The sequence below is a fragment of the Argiope bruennichi genome, chromosome 2, assembly GCF_947563725.1.
Source record: "Argiope bruennichi chromosome 2, qqArgBrue1.1, whole genome shotgun sequence".
NCBI lineage: Eukaryota > Metazoa > Arthropoda > Arachnida > Araneae > Araneidae > Argiope > Argiope bruennichi.
The window spans coordinates 35,151,903-35,179,264 of record NC_079152.1 but is presented as its reverse complement, the minus strand read 5'-3'; the positions used below and the strand labels follow the sequence as shown (position 1 = coordinate 35,179,264).

The 27,362-nt window shown below is 29.7% G+C and overlaps 2 protein-coding genes across 3 annotated transcripts in view; one reads left to right on the top strand and one right to left on the bottom strand.

The window, feature by feature from the left end:
- The first annotated feature begins 1,805 nt into the window (after nt 1-1,805).
- Nucleotides 1,806-16,986, top strand: LOC129961619 (uncharacterized). Its single transcript, XM_056075126.1, has 5 exons — nt 1,806-1,938; nt 6,199-6,319; nt 9,893-10,032; nt 12,663-12,765; nt 16,548-16,986. The coding sequence occupies exons 1-5, from the start codon at nt 1,893-1,895 to the stop codon at nt 16,786-16,788; spliced, it is 651 nt and encodes a 216-aa protein (XP_055931101.1). The 5' UTR covers nt 1,806-1,892; the 3' UTR covers nt 16,789-16,986.
- A 5,277-nt stretch (nt 16,987-22,263) lies between these two features.
- The window catches only part of LOC129961856 (uncharacterized), a 34,805-nt gene continuing 29,706 nt past the window's right edge, over nt 22,264-27,362 (bottom strand). For both annotated transcript variants that reach the window (XM_056075452.1, XM_056075451.1), the window contains exon 5: nt 22,264-22,690. In XM_056075452.1, the coding sequence (XP_055931427.1) occupies nt 22,483-22,690 (208 nt within the window). In that variant the 3' untranslated portion in view covers nt 22,264-22,482. The remainder of the gene's footprint in view (nt 22,691-27,362) is intronic.

Genomic DNA, 27,362 nt, shown 5'->3' with positions numbered 1-27,362 from the left:
CATATCTATTGAATTATTTTAACCTTGCCGGCGTCCTTGCACAGGGGTAGCACATCTTCCCCGTGATCTGGGCGTCCCGGGTTCGAATCCCGGTTCGGGCATAGTTGTTCTTCATCTGTGTTCTATCTGTGAGGTGTGTGAATATGCCCCCCCCAGTAAAAAGGGGTTGTGCAAGCGAATGTGAGAGTTTCATCTTCATATGAGCTAGAAGTCAGACATCTGCCCTCGGGTGCTCAGTGGTCTTTATCCTCAGAAGCTACTGCACCCTCTTTCCGTGGTAACGCGGTTACGATATCATCATCATCATCAATTTTAACCTTAATGAAAAGTATTTATGTGTGTTAGATTTGGAACAAGAGGACTTTCAGCAAAAGGAACACGCAACGATTCAAAGGAAATAAAAAACAGCTAAAAAAAATTTTCAAACAAAAAAAAAATGGTTAAAATTTAACAGATTTCCTCAAACAACAATCCTTACATTAATGAAAATTGCTACGAATTTGAAATCAAATAAATAAGTATCGCAATAAAATATATTTAAGTTGTGCTATCAGTCTTATATTTAATTAATAAAGTTAAGCTAATAGAGGAAGCATGCCAATAGTTGAGTGAGTGACAGCCATTTTTGAAACAATTGATGAAGAAATGACTCGAGAAGTCATTTGTTTTAAGGTGGACATTTATATTAATATTTACTTTGCTGTTGTATATTAATATTTGCTAATTGTATATATTAATATTTGCTTTACTGTTAATTTAATCACTATTATACCTTACGATATCCAAGGCCTGGAATGGTTTTTCAGGTGATAGAATAGCACTCAAAAAATTAGATTGAATTTCAGAATTTATTATTATCAGAATTAAGTCAGAATTAAAATTATTTATATTTTCAATGAGTTAATTAAACCATTTTTATATATTTAAAATGCTGGGATATCTTCAGAAATAAAATTTCAATCAAATATCAGCTCAATTTTAATTGCCTGCAATTTTCTTCAGCAAAACGTATGTTAAAATCAATGAATATTTTAAAATCAGCTATTATAAATAATAGCAGTTGTGATTTATAATAATAATCGATCAATATGGTCAATCGATTAATCATTTTTACCGGTTATTATTAATAATGATTGATTCATCCCATCAGCCATAACATATATATTATAAAATTTGTACAGCTAACCAAATGTACAAGGTTTGTTTCTGGTACTGTGAAAATTATGACAAATTTCTGCTCATAGAGATTGCATTAAACACAAGGCAATTATATGGAAAATATTGTATTGTTTCTCTTACCATGACTACTCCCCCTTCCTCTACTTTCTTTTTTTGCATAGTTCGCTAACTTCCTATTGAGCAATAATCGATCAGTATGATCAACTGATTAATCATTTTTACCAGTTATTATTAATAATGATTGATTCATGCCATCAGCCATAACAGATATATTATAAAATTTGTACATGTAACCAAATGTACAAGGTTTGTTTCTGGTACTGTGAAAAATTATGGCAAATTTCTGCTCATTGAGATTGCATTAAACACAAGACAATTATATGGAAAATATTGTATTGTTTCTCTTACCATGACTGCCCCCCCTCTCCATTCATTTTTGCCAGAGTTCGCGAACCTTCTATTGAGCAACGCGGCATGCATCACAACCGGTACTGACATATCTGAAAATTTTCTTTTGAAGGACATTTACCAACATTATTCAATGCTGATTGATTGCTGAGAAATCAATTTTTGGCAACATTTATGACTGTTATATCCGCGAAGGATACGCATTTTTCCCGGATGCGAAGGAGAAAAAAAGGAAGGGGTGAAGGTAATGTAGTCACAGAAAATAAGGGTTTTTTGTAAATTAAAAGTAAATCGATGCATACACCATGTGGACTCTTGCTGTTATAATCGCTTTCATTCTTACATTAGTTTGTGAGTATCATTTGTACGTTTTCTTATTTTTATTGAATTTATTTATATTTAATATCAATTAATGTCAAATAAAAGTAGAGTTTTAGTTTGAACCATGCACCATGTGGACTAGCATTTTGATTAATTAATTAGTTAAATAGATTAAAAATCAGATTAATTAGTTAACTGTTTCGACCTCTTAGGTAAATGCACACCTAAATTGTGTTGTAAAAATATATCAATGAAGAGTACACTCGTCAAACACAGTATGTGTAATCCAGTGGTTCTTAACCTTTTTAAGCCGCGACCCAAATTTGAGAAATATTTGAGAAAAAGTCAAAATTTTTTCATTGCTTTATTTTAGATTGTATTTTTAAAAAATCTTCAATCCTAAGATGATGATTTTTTTTAACTTACAAATTTTTTATTTATTTTTTTAATAATAAAGATAAACAAAAGTACTTTTCGATCCAAGGAAAATTTAATTAATAATCAAGTGTTTTTAATAATTTTTATTGACCAAATTAAAATATATTTATAACTTTTTGAAAATAATTGACATTTTGATTAGCACACAGATGCTAATGGGTGTTTCTTTTCTCTCAAAAATAATTCGACTTCTGTCCGTAATGATAATACTCTTTGAACAACTTTGCCCCGGGACAGCCATCTAACTTCAGAATAATATAATAAATGTTCGTATTCTGCACCACATTCGAAACACAGTTCGCGGAAAATTCTACAGTTAAGAGCTCTTGATTTGATAAAATTGACTACCGCAACAATTTCATTCAAAACGATACATAATTCGGGTGATAATTTTTTTGAAGCAAGATTTTGTCTATGTAACAATGAATCGATATAATTTGTGGATTCATTTGTTTTGCTCTTGTCGAAAATCCCTTTTTAGATGCTGTCATGGCAGCTGCACCGTCGGTGCAAATACTGAAACACCGATTCCAATTTAATCCTTTTTTAAAAAACGAATCGACCATAAGAAAAATATCTTCACCTCTAGTTGTTGTTGACATTGGTTTGCAAAATAAGATGTCCTCCTGTATATCTGTTAAACATGGATACCGCACGTAAACCATGAGTTGAGCATCTTTACTTACATCTGTCGCGACCCAAGAAATATGCTTCGCGACCCAATTTTGGGTCGCGACCCATAGGTTAAGAACCGCTGGTAATCTGAAGTAATGTTGTAATGAAATGACTTTTATTATTTGAACGATAACATTTATTTATTTACTTAAACTAACATACATTTTTTGCATATAAACGAAAAGAAACATAAAAAATAAATTTATTATTTTAATTTGCTGTTAGAGAATGGTATTGAGCAAAGCATGGTAGAATGCATAATTATCTTTTATTCGTTCCTTTGATTTCGATTTGGCTTCAAAATATTTTAAACATCCTGAAATTTACGAATATCTTTCAGTTTTTACTAAAATTGTAATTCAAGCTTAAAATTGTCACTACTCATTACTCCTGACGAATAAACTCGTCATAATGCAAAATGTTGTACTTTTTCTATGACGAGTATATTCGTCAAAAACAGTCAATTGGTTAAGACCCGTCCCAAAATAACTCAAGTGTTATATCAAAAACGCAACGTTAATAAAATTAAATTTGACTTTGATTAGATTTCTTACATTTTTTATTTACTTTAAAAGTTCAAAGTTCGTTTTCTTATCAACAGACGTGTTTTGCTTCGTATTTTTTTTTTTTTTTTTGCTACAATTTTTTTTAATTATTACTATTTTGTTTCATCTTTTGCTTCGTTTCTTTTAATTCATCCGTTTCATTTTTTTAGAAATAGTTTTAGCTTTTAAAACAAATCTGATGTCGTATAGATAATGCTATAGACTACTTTTTAAAAGTCAGATATGTTTTTAAATAGGGAATCTTAAGTCAGAAATCGTCAGGATATAAATGTAGGAAAGCTGTCAGAAGAGATCCTTTTTTGCTTGATTAAAAATGGGGACCCGATATTTTTCTGTTGAATGAGGGGTGGGAGGGGAATGTTCAAAGTATTAGTCGTCTAACGAATTAGTATCCTTCTCTGAGAATAACAGATGCCTCGAATTAAAATTTCTTTGAATTTATAAATTACGATTTAGTCATTCACTTTCATTACAATTTAGCATTAAAAACTACTTGCAATTCATAAATACTTTGTTCCAAAAACGAATTCATTTAAATACATAAAATAAAAACTCAAACCTTGGTTGAATAATTTATTCCCATAGGAAGATGATTCAATGTTGATCAGTTCAGTTCAGTAGTGCTTTGAGATTTATGCTTGCCATTCGGCAGCTTTATCTCCATTTTTCTCGACTCTAATAAATGCTGTGTTGAGAATATTGGTCAATAGCGAACAAAGATGACTCAAAATTATATTTAAAATGATAACAAGAAAAGCGATGAAACGGAAAGCTAAATTCATGAAAATCGTAATTCAGTGTTGATGTTAATGATAAGATATAATATTGAAACATTCGAGATATTCATTACTTAATCTAAAGTTTAGTTGTATGTTGTCTGCACTGCGTATCTAAAAGAGTCTCTTATCCTTGAATACTTTATTCAAGTGATTAGTTATCGAGCAATGGAGTGATATAGTATTATGCGAGTTATATTATATTCAATGAAATAATCAAAAAGTAGGGGCTTCAAGTTTCGTGTTGAGTAGACTGGGTCCCATTTTTCAACTTTAGATATTAGGAAAAAACTATACTTGTTGGGTCACAAGCATTTCATTAGTCTAGTCACAATCAAAATATTGGGAAAGTTTATCAATGTGCAAGATGTTTTTGGAGGAATTTCGAATTAATGACGCACGAAAGTAATTATTGTTACTTTTGATTGTAAATACAATACTATATTATTCTATCTTGAGCTTCAATATAATTGTCTCAGAATAAAATTAGCCCGGAAAACACACAAACGCTTCGATACACTTACTTCAACCTGATTGGTTATCGAAGTCATCTTCCCATTCCTACCCCACCTAAATTCATCACTCATTTCGTCTTACCCACTCAAGTTCAAACCGCTTTGCCATGCTGTAAGTTCCTGTAGAGTCGACTGTGAGTGAAGTAGGGTTTACATTCAACGAACCAATAAACTGCGAATGTGAAGAAATTATAAAGTAGCAAATACTTGACCTGCCTAGACAAGCACTTGTTTATTGTCCGCTCTTTCAGGACAAGAGCAATCTTTCTTTGCACATGCTGAATCTTACTGGAATCTTATAACTGACTGAGTGTAAACCCACTTTGATGGCGCTTGGCGTCGTGGAAATCGCATTTGTCTACGTCTACGTTTTCAATACAATTGAAGAGTTATCTGTTTAGAACAGCAGAACTCGCATCTAAATTCACAATAGAAAAGACAAAATATCCTAGAATGCCATTATTAAAACCTTTTACGATTTTCATTTAGGATTTTTTTTTTTTTTTTTTTTTTTTTGTACGCTGAATATAATTTACTTGTTAAATGTAAGTCATACCCTCTACAATGGTAAAAACACCTTTAAATCATTTTGGTAAATAGTAGGTAGATGGTTGATAAATCAATATACGATTTAAAATATGCCTTTAAAATCATTTTGAATTTTTCCTTTGTTTTACCATTTTTAACATGACAATATTAATAAGATGGATATTATCGCCAAATAATAATGTGACAAGTGCATTTTTTTTACAATTTAAAATTTAATAAATGTGGCAAATTGTAAATGTTGAATATTAGGTGATTACTTAAAAAAAGGTTTTTTTTTTTTTTCAAAACAATTAAATGAAATGTTAACATTTTTCTTCCTTAAATGAGAACATGTTAGTGAACAAAAAAATTTTTTTTACCCTGCTTTAAATTCTAAATAAATGACTTTTCATGGACATCAATTTTATTTCCGTAAAATTATCTATCTTGTTTTAATACATTTTTAGGCTTATTTTATAGCAATATTTTTATTGTTTTAGTTACTGTATGTATACACGTATATTTTGCTATGAAATCAAATATCTCGTATATTTTTGCATGGAAGAAAGTTTTTAAAATTATTTTAAAGGCAAACAAAGCAAGCCTAAATCATTTTCATGTCAGTATGTTTTGGTTACTGATTTTCTTTAAATATTATGTAAACTGTCACTTTCTAAAGAATAAATATTATGCATTTAAATTCGATTTCTTTTCCTCTCTCTAGATAATATATATATATTTGATATCAAAGAATATTTTTTTCATGAAAATATATCTCCCATCAATTTGTAGCACCTCAATGGACAATTGCTTCACCATGTAGTGAACAAAATATGAAAGACTGCGAATTGGAAGCTATGTACTTTTTGCATTCGGTCAATGAATCAGAAAATGGATACAATATCTTCTGTGAGTAAGTAACTATTTTTTTTTTTTTGATTGCAACATTACGTTTTGTTCTGGATATTGCATAATATTTCCTGGCGAAACGGAAGTTATAATAAAAAAAATTAACTTCATACTTCGACAATCTAAGCTTTGATATACTCTCATTTGGCGCCTTGCGAGGGCGGCAATTTTTCGGTGGTGCTTTGTTTTGGGTTACGATTGGAAACGCTATTGCTGCCATTCGCGCCACATTCAGCCATTTCGCTAAAGATTGGCGATAAACTATTTTTTGGCGAAAATAACTGTATATCAAAGCTGTTCCGGCTTAAATGCCGGCAGCTTTGTAGCAACCAGCGGGAGCAGTTGCCCCAAAACTTTCTCGCATACTCTGTAATAAACTTGTCATGATAGGGAACGCCTTTTGGCATAAATTTAGCAATTTTACTGAATCTACAATATTATCACGGTTCGAATTTGTGTTTAAGACACGTTTTTTTCAATCAAATGAAACAGATATTTACAACACAGCTACACTTTTAGTCATAAAATCTCATACCTAATTTGGCATATTTAACTTATTACGTTTTTGAATTATCGAATTTACGTGTTTCTGAAAGTACAAATCAACAGACAGTAAAGCCCTTACTGGATTTGGCAAAAAATTTGGCCGGTGTCTATACTATAGATGATAAATCTGAGTAAACCAATTTTATCTATCTAATTTTCTTCGTTTTATAATTATCGTGTTAATATATATTCGAACAACCAGATAGGCTGACTTCCTCTGAACATTTACTCTAAATTTGATAAAAAATCTGCAAATTTGGTGTAAAGACCTTATACCAAATATCAATTGTCTAGCTCAAAGTGTTTTTGAGTTATCTTTGTCACATACAGACGGACATTTTCTAAAAATGTGTTTTTCTAACTGAAGGAGGTCTGAAAGAGATTCTTTAGAATCTCGAGTTAGAATTTTTTTGACTATTACTATATTTCACTATTCTATGCATACGAGAAAGTAAAAAGTGAAAAAGATATGAATAGTATATTAAAATAATTTTTATCCAGATTCAGAAAAATCAGGGCACTTACGTATTATCGCAACCAGGACCTTGGATCACGATAGCTTAACGATAATTTCTTAGCTTCGAGACTGGCGGGACTCCACATTCGACTCCGATTCCACCGAAGATTCATTGTATATGCAAGGTTGATGTTTGACATCAGGGAACAAACGCTGTTTCGCCGATATGGCGTGATAGTTTGGAGAGAGGGCGCCAGCTCAAGCTATTCCCTCGGGATCTGATCTCTCTAAAAGAAGATGTTAATGTAACTAAATTTTACTTGCACGCTTTTACGATTTTTGTTTTGAGCAAGAAATTTTAATATTTTTTTCATATTTAGTGTGTTAATAAAAGCATGCTTTAAAATTTTAAAATTTTTCCTTTTTCATTCACGATAGAAACTATACTATATGTAAATATAATTCCTCATAATTTAATAAAGATACTCATTACTGGAATCTAGGCAAAAAAAACAAAAACAATAACGATCCTTTTGGAAGTATCACTGTGAATACATAAATAATACGTTCCCCCATGATTATTTCCATATAAAACCAATTTATTGATGCAATAAGTTTGCCATTGCTATTCGCTTTCTTACACATATCTTTTCATCTCGTTTTAGCGAAACATATAACTTTTTCTTATACTCAAACTGTTTTCTACACTTTTTAAAATTACTTATTTATTGCAATTTTGGATGTCTTACCATCTTTATTCTACCACTAGTACATGTACAAACTCTGATATAAAAATATCATACTCACGTGAAAATGACAGATCACAAAGGGAAACCCTGTGTTCTGAGAAATCTAGTTTCATTGTCCGTTCACAGAACTCTTATCCTGCAGAGTGCATATAGTCTGAATCTGACATTCCTTATATTCCTGAAAAAAAAAAGCAAGGTCTTCGAAAATTTAGCATATGGATAACTAGAAGATGCAAGAACAAGAAAACTCAATAAACAATGTTAACGTCAACCGGATAAATTAGTTATTGTTGTAATTATTAATAAAATTTCCGATTACATACTGTTCACTCTAGGATTCAAAAACTTTCACCGCTTTTGCGCATGTGTCAGGAGACGTTTATTTTGTCAAAAAAAAGGGGTGAGAGGAAACATGAAAGGAGGAGAGGTTTACATGTAGCAATAGAATGAACATAGATTATTTGCAGAGTTAGGGTTGTACTAATCATTCATCTTTCCGATTATCACTCCTTAGCGAAGTACAATCGTCGAAAAGAGCTAGTTTCGGAATCCCACAACGAAAAATGCAGAGAAAACGTAGCAATTCACGAATGTTAAGATGGCGGACAAAGTACAAATGTTCGAGAAATGGCGAGAAACTTATCCGAAGGATTAGTTAATACACGATTGTATTGGCTAATGTTCGTAGAGGTAAGAAATTTGAACAAACGTGTAAAAACTGGATATTTGCATATACTCTAGTCTTTACTAAAATATCATTAATGTTTCTAGTCGTTACAAGTATGCCGTTTCTGTATCTTCGTACATTATCTAGTTTATTGGGTAATCTTTCTGCAATATTTTTCTGATGATATTTTAGATTATTTTTGTTTTTTTCTACTTTTCCTCATAGTGTTTCAGCTGAATTATAAATGACTGTGTATAAAAAAAAATCTGAAAAATCACCATTACATAATGCAAAAACTTTTTATTCCGTAATTTTAGAAATAAAAATAAAAGATATGGCATTTTTCTTCATTATAAATGATGGATATTTACTGGAACTAAAAAACAACAACAACAATAAAGCCAATTGCCAATAGAAAATGTAAAATTGGCAATCAATTTCATTTCATAATTGGCGAAAACATTTTATTTCTTTACTACTTAACTTTTCTGCAACTATAAGAAATGCAGACATATTAAAGTTAAGAAATGGAGAAATGATTGTTGTGAAATTTCATAACAAATTATCTCTCAAATTATATCATCTCCTCATTATTTTATTATTTATCAAATACAAAGACTGAAATAATAATTCATACATTAACTATTTTACAGACTAACAAATTAAAAAGTGATATCAACCTCATATTTTAATATTTATAAAAAAACAAAATTAACATTTAATAATTTATTTTTCAGTGAAGTGTAAAAAGTGAATTAAGTAAAATACATTTAAGAGCGAATCACTACAAATATGACTAGGCATCATAATATCAAGGAAGCCTAGGTATTTATGTTAAAAGAAACTGTTTTCCCACTAGCTTGACAGTTGTTGTCAACATGAAGTTTATGACAAAATATTACGATTCTGCAAATTCGTGAAAATGTGCCAAGTACAGCAAACCTTAATTAAAAAGTAGACGCAAAAAGGCTTAAGTTCTCGTTACAGCTGCTATACATGGTGACTTTTGTGTACTTTCAGATACTGTCTTACAAATAAAATAATATATTTTGCCAAGAAACCATTCCTATTTGTTTTTTGAACATTCATAATTTTTGAATTACATTAAAACTCCAGCCAGTTTTTAAAATTATTTGATTTTTTTCTCTCTCTAAAAAGCAATCTGAAGAACAGCACCAGATGTCCATTGGATGTGGACGAACACTGCAAGAAACAATATCCAACAGCTTCTGCTACGTACATTAAATTCTTTCAAGAAATGGTTGTATGGTGTAATAGAAGTTCACCTGATAGAAAAGGTAATAATATCTTTTACTTTATTTTCTTCTATCGTACATTTCTCTATCAAGCTACTTATTTCGAGTGAAAGGATGGAAAGTCACCATATAAGTTATCAAATTCCGAGTTTCACTGACGACATAGTAATGGCAATGGACTGTTTTATGTCTTCATTACCAATGATGGGACATAAAGAATACCTTGAATATTATGCTAATTTCACATGACGCCGTTAAACCATGAATTTATGCATTGAATAATTTAGCAAAATACCAATAGAAATTATTTAAAACGTTTTATTTTAATACAACATACAAGTTAATGTATGCAATTTTTTGTAAAGTTTTTTTTTCTGAGATCACCAGTGACCCCAGTGGCGCTGAAATGTACACTGAAATTGTACATGGAGTACATGCCTGAAATGTACACCATGAAATGTACATGGCGTTCATTATACACTAGACCTTATAATTGAAAGTAGAGACTAAATGCAAAAACTTGTACCTAAAAAAGTTGCGACATACTGTGGAGATTGCATTGGTTAATCTTTCACTGACTTGAAGTCTTTAGATACAACACAACGCAAAATATGCGTATGATATTTAAGTTTACATGTTATATATAAATAAAATTATTTCTGCATGTTCTATTGCATTAATTTCTTCACGCCATTTTAGTAACATTGATAATTTTGAAAAAATTTAAAAAGTTGAAAATTTACTGGAATTGTGCGTTTGTAATAATTTTGGCTTCGCCGTTCTTTGTTGACCTCTGTGGCACTGCGAACCAATTCAGTGCAGGCCACCGATAATCCACATGGTATTAAAGAATTCCGTGCATGAAATGTTCATAATGGTATTCTTCTAATACATTTGGCAGTACTCGCATTACTTATAGGATTGCTCTTTATATTCTCTTCATAAATTCCTGTTTGAAATTGATGGGTACATTCTTACGATAGTTTATGACCCTTAAACATATTTTAACTTTCTCGTAAACAGCTGATAGAGTATGCAAATAAGAAACATTGTAATCTACCAAAAAATTGGCCTCGAGATTTTGAAAAAAGTTCACATTAATTCCCTAGTCAGAAAGTTCTTTTTTGGAGTGACACGTTTAATTTTGGTCTGCTTGCCTATATGTTTATCTATGAGTAGAAGGTATCCCCAACATAATCAATTAAGAAGATGAAATTTTGCATGCGAATTTAAAACCAAACTCACAAATTTCTATCAATTTTTGTTCAAAATTCGACAATGAGAAGCCTTTATTGTTTATTTACATATGAGCAGGATATTTCAATACCTCGATGAGCAATCGCTAAATAGATCAAATTTGGCATGTGGTTTTTATCCCCAGAATCATAAATCAGATTTACGTGAGTATTCAGCCAGCGTCCTGGCATAGGAGTAGCGCATCTTACCCGTGATCTGGGCATCTCGGGTTCGAGTCTCGGTTTGGGCATGGTTGTTCTTCCTGTTCTATCTGTGAGATATGTGAATGTGCCCTCCTGTAAAAAGGGGTTGTGCAAGCGAAAAGCGAATGAGTGATGCGTGAGTAGTCAAGTCGTACTCTTGGCCCAAGTTGGCTCTACGATAAAAACAAGAGGCGCTCCCCCTTAGGCTTAAATCGGCTGTCTTTGAACAGCGGGCTTGTCCGTGGCAAGTGCCATAAGAAACAACAACGTGAGTAATTATATAAATCATCACACCGAATCTGCAAACAGGTCTGTTTATTCCGATGTATTTGTAAGCGACACAAAAATATAACCAACTGAGAATTTCAGCTCAATTTTGTGATTTTAAAACTAAATTTGTGTCAGATTTTTGATTCGATTGATAAAAAAAAAAAGAGATAAAGCATGCACATTCTATCTTCTTCACCATTCTATAAAGTTTAAAAGGTGCTCAATTAGTAGCAAACGAAAAGACAGAACGACAAACTAGTTAAATTTTTAGTTCTATTGTTTTATAAATATCTAATTCTATTAATAAAATTATGTTCAATTCTATTCAATTCCGCTTTCAAATTTACAAGAATCTATATTTAGATGGTTTTCACATAAGAAGGATTTGTTCAAAATTACTTATAAGCCTACAATTTCGAAGTAAATACAACATATCTAATTTCAATTTTCTAGCTTGATTGATTTTTGAGTGAAAATGCTCATGGGTAGATACACTCCAAAATGTTTATTTTTAACTCAAATTGGTTTAAGATTTATTAAATCAAAATTCGTTGAATTTTTTGGGTATGCTAATACTTTAGTGCACTGTATTTGTATATTTCGTACAATAAGATTTTGCAATTTGCAATTTGGAGCAATAATGAATTTTAATTATTACTATATTTCTAAAAAGAAATCGATTTTTACACCGCAAGCTGTTTTATATCATTATTATTTTTATTTGTTTTATTAAAACTTTGAATAAAGCGTGAATTTATCCTAATACATAATATTATATGCAAAAGTTAATTTTTAAATCGTAATTAAAGAAACTCACCATTCCATTGTTTAATAAATAGTAGTTTTTTTTCTTTTTTAAAATTTTTTATATGAATTGATAAAGAACTTTTTTTAAAAATTATTAATACTGAAATAAAAACGAACTAAAATGCCAATAAATATTGTCATGGTTTTTGTTTTTAGCTTGGTTCAAAGTAGCTTTCTGCGCCAGAAAACATCCAAGAGAATTTAACAAGTGCTATAAAATGAAGTATAAATGGTTAAGTAATGGAACATTTGATTGCAAGTAAGTAAATTTTTATGATAAATATACCCTCTCACTCTCTCCAAAATTTCATGAATAAAATCATAAAAATGAATTCTATAACCCTGACCTACTCTCAAAAATTAAGTTGTGACTCATCTGTATTTTTTATGTGCGGTGATTCTAAAAGACTAAAGAGATAAATGGATCAAATAAGAAGATTCATTATATTATGTTTTTAAATAGTGGAGGGAGATGAGAACAAAATCGATAGTTTCAGTTGATTTACATAAACGATTATATATCACTTCCACTAACTCTGTTTTTTACTCAAGTTGGTGTACATTGCAAAAGATAACTGAATATAAGAAAGATTTTGAACTAATTCTTTTTGTTCATTTAATATTCAAATATTAGTTTGAATGATCATATGGTAGTTTCAACGAGTTTTCTCTCAGAAAATTGTTTCCAATAATATGCCAGCAGTTGACACATGAATCCGATTTCAACAATACAGGGTACAAGAAGTAACGTTAGGTTTGTTAGGTTCCTCTTTGATTCCTTAGACGTTGTTTCTGTTTGCAGCTACTAGGAAATTAAATAGAACCAATCTATGCCTTGCTAAAATTATATGAGTTATCATTATAAGATTTTTACTGTGAAATTCGACAAGGACATGATCCACGAAATAAGTCCCATTGAGTTCTATGAAAATCTAATAACCAAGGTATCTGTAACTATTGTAATGTGTTTGCAATTGTAAGATATATAAAGGATGTTCTTTAAAAAAACACTTGTCACTAGTCAAAACCACTCGTACGAGTAATTTGATCAGACTTCTAGAATATTACCAAATCCAATAGAGGAAATAATAAAGATTTATAAAAACGATTTTGTGGAAGAAAATTAGTTCAAATAATCGCCGATAATGGGAAACCTGACCCTGTTTTAGCTTATGCAATAGCTGAAACATTTTCGTGAAAATTAGGTAAAATTTGGAAATGAAAATACACGATTATAGAAAATGATAGTGCCAATAATTCAGCCTATAAAAATTAGAGATAAACACTGAAGGATTATTTAAATGTTATCTGGGTTCAGCATATATTACTGATTTAGCTGCATTAGATTCAACATATGTTAACATTTAGATAGTTTTAATTATCAATCATAGACGACGCTGTTCAAGAATTCAAAATCTTAACAACCCATGTAAATGCCTTATATCAAGTAATGAATGAATGAAAGATAAGATATAGTATTGTGGTCTAGTATAGGGTAGAAACCGATGTAAAAACAGGGAGGCATAGACAGTACGCTTCCAACCATTGGAGACAGTAGCAGATTTGATTCTTTTGAGGTATGGAAAAATATTTCGGGAAAGTTTCCATTTTTATCCATGCAAGAGAAATAAATGCGAGAATCAAAACGCAATGATTATGATAAATGGCTGGAATTGGCGTTGACATTTCTTGCCAGGATGGAAGTTGTAATATTTGACTGTATTACCAACTTCACTATTGGGAGGCGACATAGATAAAGAAAATTTGTTATGCGATATTGAAAATGTATTTTTAAATCAAATTTTTGAATGAATCAATCGAAAGAAGGCTTTCAAAACACATGACCGATTTTCTTCACAATACTACGAGGCACAAAATACTCATGTATGGCTTCTCTGAAGAAAAAAATCTGAGATCTCGCAGCATTGACCATCTTACCCAGGGTTTACAATATTTATGTGTTCGGGAAAAAGCATATTACCTTTATTCGGTAATATGAGAGTGAGTTTATGGAAGACTACTCCAGCTGAATTACTATAGAAAAAACAAAAGATATGAAAACAAAATTTAAATTGCTTCTCTTCTGATTGGATATTTTATTCTTAAAAGACAGCAGAAGTTGTTCCAATTGAAATGATTTACATTAATTAAAGAAAAAGAAAACTGTTTAGATCATCTTTTATACGTTGTATTTTATCCTATTTGTAAAGCACAAAATAAATAAATAAATAAATAAAAATAAATTATGATGCATTTAATACATCAGAAGCATTTGAAAAATTTCCCTCAAAGTGAAGATATTGAATGCTATTATACATACACACACACTATTTTAAATACAATTAAAATGAAATTTTCAAAATATCATGAAAATGGGTGAAAAATCAGGTTGCTTATAAAACTACTACCATTCAATAATTGGTTTCGTTTTTTTTTATTTTAAGATATCATAAAAATTGCTTTATTGGTTCCGTATTGAACCAATAAAGAAAAAAGTATCAAAATTAAAAATAGACATAAGTAATAGCAATCAACGGAAACATAATGCAAAATCTATCATTCCTTTCTTGCTTAAAATATATGAACGATTCCTTTCTTGCATGTAAATATATGAATGATTGTTTGCTATGATTATTGCCAATTGCAAAATGGTCACCACCAATCCACGATTCAAATATCCTAAAATTCAGACCCATCCACATATATCAGTTGAAACACCATGCAGAAACCAATGGAGCTTGATGTGAATGTCTGTTGCCATTTTCCGGTATCGACAGGTGTTGTCTCATCTTATGATGGATCCGCTTCATTAAGGCAAGTTATTAATTCGAATTGGTTGGTTTAAGTCAGGTCTTAGTTTTTACTTGCTTGCCACCCTTTACCAGGGGAAGAAAGAATTCACATGGAGACATATGCAATTTCTCAATCATTTAACTGAGGAATCAGTGAAAAAGTTATCTTTGATTATTTTATTAAGAACTGATTTATTAACACTAAATTACACACCATCTGACAGTACTATTTTTGACTACAAAAATAAATGGCATTGTATCGTATAAGAATGCGAGAAAGCCAAAAGCAGAATATAGCCAAGGGAAAATATCATTGTATATTGTCATATTAATTAACTACATTCGCAAGGACCGGGTCAGTAAGTATATAGTGGTCATCTCTTCTCACGTGGGCATCCACGGAAATGAAAATTCAGATGCTCTGGTCAAGGAAGGAAGCCTAATTCCCAATCCCCCCTCTTTTAGACTGCAGACCGCGTAGATCCACGCTTTGTTTAAACTAAGAACTAAAACGAAATACACGATTCTCCCAGAGTATGCTTGTATGCCAGTATGTGTCCAGGCTCGTCTCTGGCGTGCACCAGGAGTTCCAAGGAGCGTTTAAACGCTCTTATCTAGGCTAAAGTCTGGCCATATAAAAAGTCTTTTCTTCATCAGAAGCCAAAAGTTGTATACCCCTTGCCACTGCTCGGTCGACGCTTCTTCCCCTCATACCATTGTCTGAATTGGAGCCTCTGTATGGCAGCTGGAGAATGTGGGAGGGGGCAATTTACAATCTTATCATGCGATTCGATCTCTTGGACTTGGTTTGAATTGGTATTCAATCCAAGGTGGATAAACAACAACAACATATTGTCATATTCTGAGATGGTTTGTAAGTGACACCATGGTCTAACAGATGTGTCTTTGGTTACGAATTGGTAAGTGGCCGTTGGAACTTAATCCAAAACTTTTATTTATATTATTGATGCTAGGCTACCAATTTATTATAAAATAGGCAATTCATTGAAGATTATAAAAATTAATGCAATTTGAATACTTAGTTTATAAATTGTGTATAAGAACTGCTGTAAAGCTAACGGTAGTTCTATCATCTGAACGCTGTTGAATAAAAGTTCCTACCTTTTCTAATCTGAAATGATTGTGCCTACTTATACGTGACAATATCATTTATATTTTTCACTTTAGAATAAACATCTTAGATCGAATATAAATATAGATGTGATATTTGGTACTCTTTCTTTTTCAGATATTGGCATTTTGTTTCTTGTTGGTCTCACCAAGTTTCACTGAATTGTGGAGAGGAAGCAGCAGAACTGTCAAAATATATTGATGATTCCATACCAGATTTGTTTGAAGAGAGTTGTAAAGGATGCACCGGCATCATTAGCAACTACTGGATTCTGAACTTATTAGCTATCTTTTCCCTTATTCTGAGACCCAAGATTGAACATTTGATTATTGGAAATACAGGATGTTTGAAAACTTAACAAAAATAGATGGATGATTGATAGATAAATAGGTGATAAATAATTAGATGTATAGATAATAATCGATGATAAGTAAAATAAGTTGTCTTAAAAGCAATTGCGTTTCTTCGACAGGAATCTAACAATATTAAAAAGGATATTTCTACAAAAAAGTGCTATTAACATTTGATAAAAATTACATCATTCGCTATAGGATATTCATTTTTTTTTCATTTTAATAATAAATATACATTAATCGTATTGTATTTCTTTGTTGTATTTCTTTCTAGCTGTATACAATATTTATATTTCATCGACTAAACCAACAATATTTCAATAGGCATATTTCGAAATTCCAAAATAGTATTTTCCTATATTATGAGTAATTATACGACTGAAATTTTAAAGGGAAAAAATGGGTTTGAAACATGTATAGTTATCACAAATTAAATTGAAAATTCTTTATAGTTTAAATATTTACTTCGCCAAATTTATGTATGCAAATGACTCTAAAAGATAGATTACTACAAATCGTCACATATTTTAACTAAACGAGTCAATTAAATATGTTAACTTTCTCGGTTATTTAACATATTTAAGCAGGCGTAAAAGTTTCAATCTCTTTGGTAGTAATTTAAGCGAAATTTTTCTCTTTCACAAATAACAAATTTCCCACAATATAATTTGACAAAATTTAATCAAATTTCATCCAAATAATAAATTTTCCAAAATTAATTTGACAAAAGTAATCAAATTTTGCCCCAAATTATCATTAGTTATTGATATAAATTTATTTTACTTGCCAAAAAAATCACCCATGGATGGTATATTAAATTAATCCTTCATTGTTAAAAGAAATTTCTTCCTTTTTTTCCACTTATAGTGGAAAAAAAATCAAAGCTAATCCATATTTATTATGAGCATTATATTTCAAATTCCAAATACTGAAATATAATGTTAATAATAAATTCAAATTAAATGTTTAGAAATGAAAGTTTATATCTTTACTTTGTAAATTATTTTATGACTAGCGTTCTTCTTAGACGATATCTTAAGAAATTTTATTTGAACTCAATTAAATGCAAATGAATTGTGTTGATATCTTTTTGGAAAAAAGTAAACTTCTCCTAAAAATGAATACCCGCATTGGCATTATAAGTCAATGAATTTATTATACTTTAATGAAGATAAAATTATTTTTTTAAATGACAATGTTTGTTAATTCGTACTGGAAATTCATGAAGCTTAACATTTTGTCAAATAAAAATACACATTTAGCTTTATAGAAAATTTACGCTAATGTTTAATTTAATTAGTAAAAAGTGAATGATACACAGTGAAAAAAAAGTTATCAAAATTTATATGCTAGATTTATTTTATGTTTATTATTTATTTATTGGAAATTTATTGGAAATGTTGAATTCAATGAACGCTATTTAGTTGAAGCGATTATATATGTTATTTTTAAGGAGATGAAGAATTTATAAAATATTTTTTTAATACAGGAATTTAAAAAATTATTATAATTTGATATTTTTGTTTTTGATACAATAAAGCAAAGAATTTTTTATACTTATGAAATAATTGTTACAAAGAAGTCTTCCAATTAATTGAAAGCATATTTGGTAAATTAAGATGCTTTCCAGATAATGATACGAATTAGGCATGAACGATTCAGATTATCGACATATCATCAAGCTAACAAATACTTATCACTTTCCATATTTTCGTATTAAATGCTTTTACTGCGCGATAAGAAATGGTATGATTCTGTTCGAATGCAATAAAACAAAATACAAATCTATTATTTTTCAAAAAAGTTTAAAATTTCTTTTGCAAATGAGAATGAGAAAATAGTTTTTAAATCGTATAACCTTTTAATTATCATATATAATTAAGAAATGACAAAAAATTATACATGAAATAGTAATTCGAAGATTTGCATAGAAAATAGCCATTAATGGAGTTGTGAAAAAAATACTTAACATAACTTAAAGTGAAAATTCGTAAGCAAGCTATATCATGAATTTAGTCATACTAGTTTCCACAACTTTATTAAATTATTCATTAATTAAATGAAAATAATAATACTTCATATAAATATTTATGTCATGGATTTTTATTTATGATAGATATTTTTAAAATAATCTGAATATGCATCACTGATAATTTACAGAATATTTTATTGAATTATATCATCAATTTCTTTCAAACATATTAACTGCAAAAAGTATTTGTACCTTTTTAACATTTTGTAACGGATTTTTTTTTATATATATTTGCTATTTTCACCCAGAAGAGCATTCCTGTGCAATTTTTAAGTTAACACGATTTTTATGAAAGTAATGAGTGAGTAAAAAGAATTGAAACTACAAAAAAATCAAATGCTAGCCATACTATCAGGGTAAGGGAGTTGCTATGAAAAGGAAAATTTCATTCTTAAATCATTTCTCCCCTTTTTTCAAATTTATAGACCATTTATGATCTTGGCAAAGAATTCCATTTTTTCTACAACATACTCTCGCTTGTTTAATTCCAATAAAATTTAATTAATTTGTTGTATTAATAATATGACATGGGCAGAGAATTTTAAATATAGAGAAGACTGTTATGTTTCACGTTACTTATTCTAAGATGAAAATATAACAATTTAAATATTTGTTTTAGTTACAACATGCAATTGTAAGTAATATTTTATAACATTTACTTTAGTTTCCATCATTTGTTGTTAGAAAAATGAGAACAATTATTTAAAAAAATAGAAAAAATATTGTGATTGTATTATGTAGCAAGTAATGCTGCTTTTAAAATCAACAACAGAGTTGGGTTTGTCCTCAAAGAAGCGATCTTTTATGTATCTATACAGCCAGATATCACAAGGATCCAAATCAGGTGAGGAATGTTGAGGAATAAAAAAAAGGAATCAAAATTGTTGCGTTTTTATTTGTTAATAGAGAAAAAGTCAATGCATTAAATACATAGGATAAGAGGACGAATCAAATGCAAAATTATCTGCTTAAATCGTACTTTTTTCTTTATAAATATGTCGATCCTACCCAACCAAACGATGTAAAACTCAGAACGGATTAATGGGTAGAACAACAAGAGAATTTTATTTTCTGTATAAATTCTCATATAATAAATCAGATATAATGCATATAAATATACATATAGTAAGAGAAATTAATGATGAAAATAATATAAACATAATTTTGTAACTGCATGGCTGAAAAGAAGAAACTTTTGAAATTTTAACTTCGATTTATTTCACCATTGGAGGCATATTATGTACAGGGAAAAAGCGATGTAAAATTAACGTCTATTTACATCGCGATACAAGAGCAAAATGATAGAAAATTTTCCCTTCAGTGATTTTACAATGAGATTCTAATAGGGATTTCTTTGATAAGTTAAACTTGGGCAAAGGAATCTTATGTATCTTTAAAAAATGTATGCGTGAGAGAGGGAATTTTATATTTTTATCCTTTTTGCTCGCTTAGAAAGCGTATGAAAATAATTAAATAAGAAGTAAAAAAAGGATCAATTAATAAAAGAACATTTAAGACTGAAATTAACATGCAATAATTTAAGATAAAAATTAGGAAGTTAATTAAGATTTACATTATATTTAGAAATATCATTGCACACACATTGTATAAAAGCTGTCATTCTCTAATATACCTAAAGATTTTATTGATTATTAACAAAGTTCATGATATTTTGCTTAAACGGAATAATTTCGATATGATCCATTATAATTAGAATGGATAATTTTTTTATATCTTTACAAAGTTTTGATTTTTACAAATTAATACCAGTTTATTTCATTAAATCAATGGCAATTTAGGGTACTTAAGTAAAAACTGTGTTTCTTTTAAATCCATGATAAATCAAAGCCAAAATGCGATCAAAATGTATTCAGGTCTTTTAGTCACTTCATGCGGAAAAAAATATTTATAATAAAATCTTGCCTTTTATTAAATGCAAAATTTATTATAATTTGTTAAACGTAGAATTTACAATATGGTTTTCTTCACAATGTGGACTGTACAATTTCGAATATTAAAAAAGAGGTTTTTACAATATTATATAAAACAGGGCTCCTAAATGAAAAATTATTTACTGAATTGCTTTAAATATAAATTCCAAATAAAGTAAATTATAATGTTAAAACTAAAATTTGTGCCAAATCTTAATATTAGCTATAATTTTAAAAATTAGGATTCTTCATCAAAATTATTAAACTTTATATAACATTATGGATATGGCATTCAATATTACTTAATAATTACTCTTCAATATTTTCCACTATTGACCAACTTATGCTGCTATTGGGGCACTGCCATACGTATGTGCCGCCAGGGATTGTTGATAAGATTTCACGCCGGAGTTTAACAGAAATAACTGAGTTTGACGACACAAGTTGACTACTTAAAAAAAATAAAAAAACTCGCAGAAATAATGAAAAAAAAAAAACTCTTAATAAATAAAGTAAAATTAAAGAAAATACAATTAAGAGATATTTAAGGATAGTCCACAAAGTAAAACACTTGAATATAAGAAGTATTTATAAAGATAATTGCAGATTGCACCTTTAGTCAGTTCCTTAATGATTTTTTATGAAATAAGTAAAAAATTATATTTTTTCTATTGATACTTAAAATTATATAATCATTTATTAAAAATATATAAATGCAATTTTTTTAAATAAAAACTATTTCAGAAATTTATACAGCAAATTTAAGTTTTAAGATAAAGAACAAAGGCGATATTTATAAAGGAATCTAATATGGGAGGTCATTAATATCAGCAATATTCGTATAAAGTAAGGATGTTTCAGTAATTAAAAAGGTTTATAGAAAACGCGAATTGTATCCGAATATAATATAAATAAAATGACACACAATGATGCAAAAGCAAGAAAACAAATTACTAATATTTTTTGAGCAAACATTGAACCTTAATAAATATTGAAGCTTGATAAATTTTTTTTCAAATACTCGTCTGCAAATTTATGATGGAAATGTTTTCAATAATCTCAAAAATATCAATATAATTCCAGATTTCTTGCTCTGTATAAATTATTAAAATCTAAATACTCTGATATGGTGGGTCTCGAAATTGTTCATAGTTTAACTTGTTAATGACGCAATATTTCAATGCGAAAAGATTTGAATATAAATTAATTAGATGGTTAACTGATTAAAATGGAAAAATTACTTTCACTGCATGCCTGAGAAATGAATATTGTAAATAAAAGTTTTAAGCTTATAGGCAAAAATTCAAAATTTTGCTCCAACTTAAATCTGTAAATTTGTCGAAGCATTTTCTCAAGAACATCTCAGTCAAGTAATAAATGTTTTAAATCTTAAATTAGTTATAATTTTTCAAATGTATTATTTCTATGAATATATTAGATTTCTTTGAATAATTTTTAATGAACAATTTTATTTTAATTATTTTTAGATATATTTAAATAATATAAACAGGACAATATACTAAATTTTCAGCATGATCTTATACTTCTAAAGTTAGTTCAAAGTTAATTTAGAATATCTAAAAGCGGGAAATAAAGCCTTATTTCAAATTTATTTCTGATTTTTTTTTGTCTAATTTGGTTTCTTCCTTTTTTTTGTAACATTTATTTCATTTTATGAAATTCTAATATCCAGTGTTTATTCATATTGTTATTTTTTTGTTATTGGAATTAAAATACTAATAAAAAATCTTATAATTTAACAGAAATGAAAGAAAAGCTAACAAATCTAGAATCCAGTAGTTCTTGATGATGCCAGTGCATCCTTTGCAAACATTCTGATAAGACTCGTGCACACTTCCTTCGATATACTTGGACAAAATTTCTGCTTCTTCGCCACAATGATTTAAGACCTGGTTAGACATACAATAAAGGAAATCGTAATACCTGAAATAAGAATAGAAAATGTTATATTAATATTTATTCTAAAATGAAAAGCAGAATACTGTGAAATTAATTCTTATATATGAAAATGCGTTTGATAATTACAAGGGATATCCAGGAACTAAGTTCCGTTAAGGAATTTTTTTAAAAAAGGAAACTATTATTAGAAAAAAAAAACCTTTTACAGCATAATGAAATACAATGCCCAAGAAGCAGTAGATGCTCTTTGTACTTTCTATGTCCTTCTCATAGAAAGGCGCAACTTTCGATGATGAAAAAGTGAACGGAAATGTGAGGAAAATACAGTCGCTACAAGCCAAACTCGGACACCACAGGAAAAAAATCTTGCTCTGCCAAAATATTTCAGCTAAAATTAATTAGAAAAAACACTAAAAGGTTATTTTGACAGTGAATTTATTGTACAACTGAAAACAAAATGAAATAGCTCCAATTCATAAATTATAATTAAAAATTTAGCCATAAAATTATAATTTGTGAAAAAGAGTCCTTAAGCCAAACTCAGACATCTCACAATTAAGGAAAAAATAATTGCAACCCTGGGTAAAAATTACTGCCACTTTTACGATTAATGTTATAATTCTTCAGGGGAACTTTCCAATTGTGTTATTTTCATTTATTGGGGAATTAAATAATAATTTAATTAAAATTTATGGGCAAAGAGGCCAAACGAGGATTGAGTTAAGAAAATTGGCTATTAAGCATGCTGAAAATTGAAAGTATGTGCCAGAAATATCAGAGATTGCCCACAGAAGTCATTCAACGTTTAATGACATCATAAAAAGCTTTAAAACCAATAATCAGGTGGCAAATATGGCTAAGACAGCCCACAATAAGACTTTTAAAGAAGCAGATGTTCGATATTTAATAAGAAAAGTAAAAGCAAATCCACTTCTTAGTGCATCAAACCCATCTATTATTGCTAAAGAGGAATTAGGAAAAAAATTTAGCCCATGAACAATATAAAAATGTGCACCATAAGGCAGATCTCAATGGGGAAACAATCAGATAAAAGCTTTTCATAAGTAAGCGAAATAAGACAAAGATTTAAATTCACAAAAAAAGGACTTAAATTCCCAAGGAACATGAAAACAAGGATTTTTCTTATTGGAAAAATGTCTTATTTACTGATGAAAGAAAATTCGACATTTTTGGACCCGATGGAAAGGCTTGCGTCTGGAGAAAATCGAAGGAGAAATTTCTCACAAAAACTTTTGTAATCAATTGCGAAGCATGTTGGTGGATCAGTATTGGTCAGGGACTCGTCCTCAACTACTGGTCGAGGAACCCTGCATTTTATTGAAGGGAGAATGGATCAGAATGTATACCTAGACATTTTAAAGAAAAATTTGCGACAATGTGGGCTGAAACTTTCTCTTGCCAACAACTGTCAATTTTATCAGGATAATGATCCGAAACATAAAGCTTATCGAGTGCGTTCCTGGATTCTATATAATTGTCCTTATGTCATGGACACTCCAACCCAAAGCCCCGATATAAATTCCATCGAAACTTTATTGGAATACCTGAAGAAAAAGTCTGAGAACACCCCATTTCCTGTAAAGATGAATTGAAAAGAGTATTTTTGCAGGAATGAGAAAATATTGAAATTAATTTTTGTGAAAAAATTAATTTATGCCTAAGTGTCTTAAAATGGTTATAAAAACAAGGACTTACATATAAAACAATTATCCATTTGAAATATTTACTAGTTTTTAAAATTTTCTTATCCGTCCGAGTTTGGCTTGTGCATTATTTTTTCTTTTATTTTGCTTTTTGCATAATTTCTGGTTAAAATGAATTAATTTATAATTTTTGTTATCTGCTTTTATAATTGCAATAAATATGCTCTTGAAAATTCATTTAACTAAATTTCTTATCATTTTTAGTTTACAAATTTTGACTGTATTAGTATCTTTTGTTTGATGTCCGAGTTTGGCTTGGAGCGACTGTATAGTGGCACTGTCGAAATTGAATATAGTGGCACTGTCGAATCTTTTATTCTAATTAATCTTCTGTTAAACATCTGTAGACAAATCATCATCAATCAGATACAACTTTTTTTTCATCGTGAATATTTTCACGTCCTGCATTGAAAATTCGCACTCATCTTCTTACTGTTTAATCCTCTTCGCTTTCTGCACGTTAACTTCGTAAATTTGTCTAAGAATTTCGTTTTGTTTGTGTTGCAGTATTCAGAATACGGATGACAGAGCGCAACTACCATGCAGCGGGATATTCAATTTTTTAAAAATATTGTAAGCGTTCAACAGGCTGTCAATGCATATAAACACTACGGAGTTTAAAAGTGACTTCTGCTGTTTCCCATCGAGTCAACAAAGTACACGTACAAGTTTGAATCATTAAAGCAATGCTCCCATGGCAAAAATTGAAAATGGAACTTTATTTCGGGATGCTCCTTGTATAAACAAATCAGCGATATTTCTTTCTTGTCGACTAGCGCTTAACTAAATATTGGCTTAGTCGAATTGTTCATGGCAGGAAAAGAAAATGTACGACAGCAATTTTATCTGTTTAAAATCGATCCATTTAATGCCATTTGAAATTGTAGAATTTTAGAATAGGATTAGAAAAGGACGTTTAGAAAAAGACTTTTTTCGGTTCGTAGATTCTGACTGATAAAATAGCATTCAGGCATTTTTTCGACGGCCCAATTTTTCTTTTCAACAAAGTTAGTTTTTTTAAAGAATAATGTAGATATTGGACTCATACTTCTATAAATTATTTCCGTCTACATAACATAAATATGTAGACGAAATAAAATTCGAAAAATTTCTTTCAAATGAAAAAAAAAAAATAAGGAAAAATATTTTTTTCAGATTATACTTGTTAAAAGTTTATTCTGAATTTGATTAAGCTATCATAACTTTCGACTGCTTATTTTATGGGGTTTTTTTTACTACTTGCTACTTTATATATTTATTTTCGATTTAGAGCTCCTTTCTATTTAAATGTGATCAACCAATGTTCAACTCTTGTCCATCCACCCTCCCTGGAGAAAACTTAGCCTATAAATAATTTGGGGAAAACTTAGAGGCCTAGTTTGTGTAAAAACCCAACAATTTAAACCAATAAAATTGCTGCTATGTATTTTTCCAATTTTATACTTTTCATAAATATTTAATTGCACTGATACGACATGTTTATGCTTGCAAAATAATAAAAATCAGAAGCCGTGATATACCAAAAACATTTTTTGTGCATTCTTCAACGTAATACCCCTCCCTCCATTGCTTTCATAAACATGATGTGTATAATACAGTTGTGGGTTCGAGTCCACATTTGCGATGATGGAACATACCTCCCAAGGAAGAATTAATGTTGCGGCCGGTGATAGCCTTTAGGATTTGATCATATAGTTCCCGCCTGTTGCTTCCGCGCCGTCCTAATCTTTCATTTCAACTCTATGAATTCAGATAGGCCGGGGTTGCTCATGTAAGTTTACGTAACTAATTTTATATTTAATTAATTTTCTAAACCTTACTGTATCTAAATTGTTTACTGATTACCTCAATCTTCCAATAAAGAAAAAATATATCGAATGAAAACCAATTAAAGTATAATTTGATGCAATCAAGAATTCTGTATAAAACATTTTAAGATAAAGTTGTGTTAGTTAATCTTACAGAAATATGTTCGAATATTGAATTTTTCCAGATTGAATTATTCCATTTCTGGTAAATCTATCTTGCTATGAATTTCAAGTTATTCCATTACAGAGAGCCAACCACAAGCATTTAGATATTCCCTTTATGAATTCGAATTTCCATTAAATAATAGTCGTTTCTATATGTCAAACGATATTCCATTTATTTTAATTAATACTTAATACTGTAAAAAGATGCAGAAAATAATATAGTTCCGATGCCACGTAAATGGAAACATTGTAATTTCCGATCATTGTCTCTTACTATTTTGAAGAATATCGAAGTTTTTGAACACTCTAAAATCCAAATTACTTGAAAAAAGTATTTTTCAAATTAGTAGTTCTAAATACTTACACTTAAGTATAGAAAATAACTGCAACTGATAAAATCAGGTTGCGCTCAAGGGAAGTGAGCACAAAACATAAGATATCTCTTGATGGCCCCGTACCAGATGACATGCAAAACACTAAACTCATGATCCACCCATTACTTGTTCATCATCACTTTACATCAAGTCACTGGTGATACAAGTACTCGTACTTTTTATGCCATTTAAATTTTTATCCTGGTTTTTCAGGAGTATTGCACGTCCAGGAGAAACCCTTTCCATTGAGAATAACTGCAACGGAGGTAATTTCTGCTAATAATTGGGAAGTAAGTTTTACATCCTATATTCATGAGCAACCTGCTATAAATTTTGTGAGGAACACCTAAAGAAATTCCAGACAGTTGTAGATATGGTAGTTCCACGTAAGTATAGATATTCCACGTAGATATAGTTTCTTTTTACAAATCAGACAATCTATCTGGAAAGATGCTGTGATTGGGATAATAACCAGGAGGATGAAATGCATGGTTGTTTAAATAGTTGAGAATTGCGAAACAAAATTTTGATGGAGACTCCTGTCTGGAATTCATATAATGTCGACCCATACTGGTTATTACACTCTGAAATATGAAATCAGTGAGGATAAAGGTATCTGAACCTG

What these genes read in the sequence shown, in the direction of transcription:
- LOC129961619 (XM_056075126.1), top strand. Translation starts at nt 1,893, where the DNA reads ATGTGGACTCTTGCTGTTATAATCGCTTTCATTCTTACATTAGTTT. An exon ending in AAGTTCACCTGATAGAAAAG is followed by an intron (nt 10,033 to 12,662) that starts GTAATAATATCT and finishes TTTTGTTTTTAG; the next exon opens with CTTGGTTCAAAGTAGCTTTC. An exon ending in AATGGAACATTTGATTGCAA is followed by an intron (nt 12,766 to 16,547) that starts GTAAGTAAATTT and finishes TTTCTTTTTCAG; the next exon opens with ATATTGGCATTTTGTTTCTT.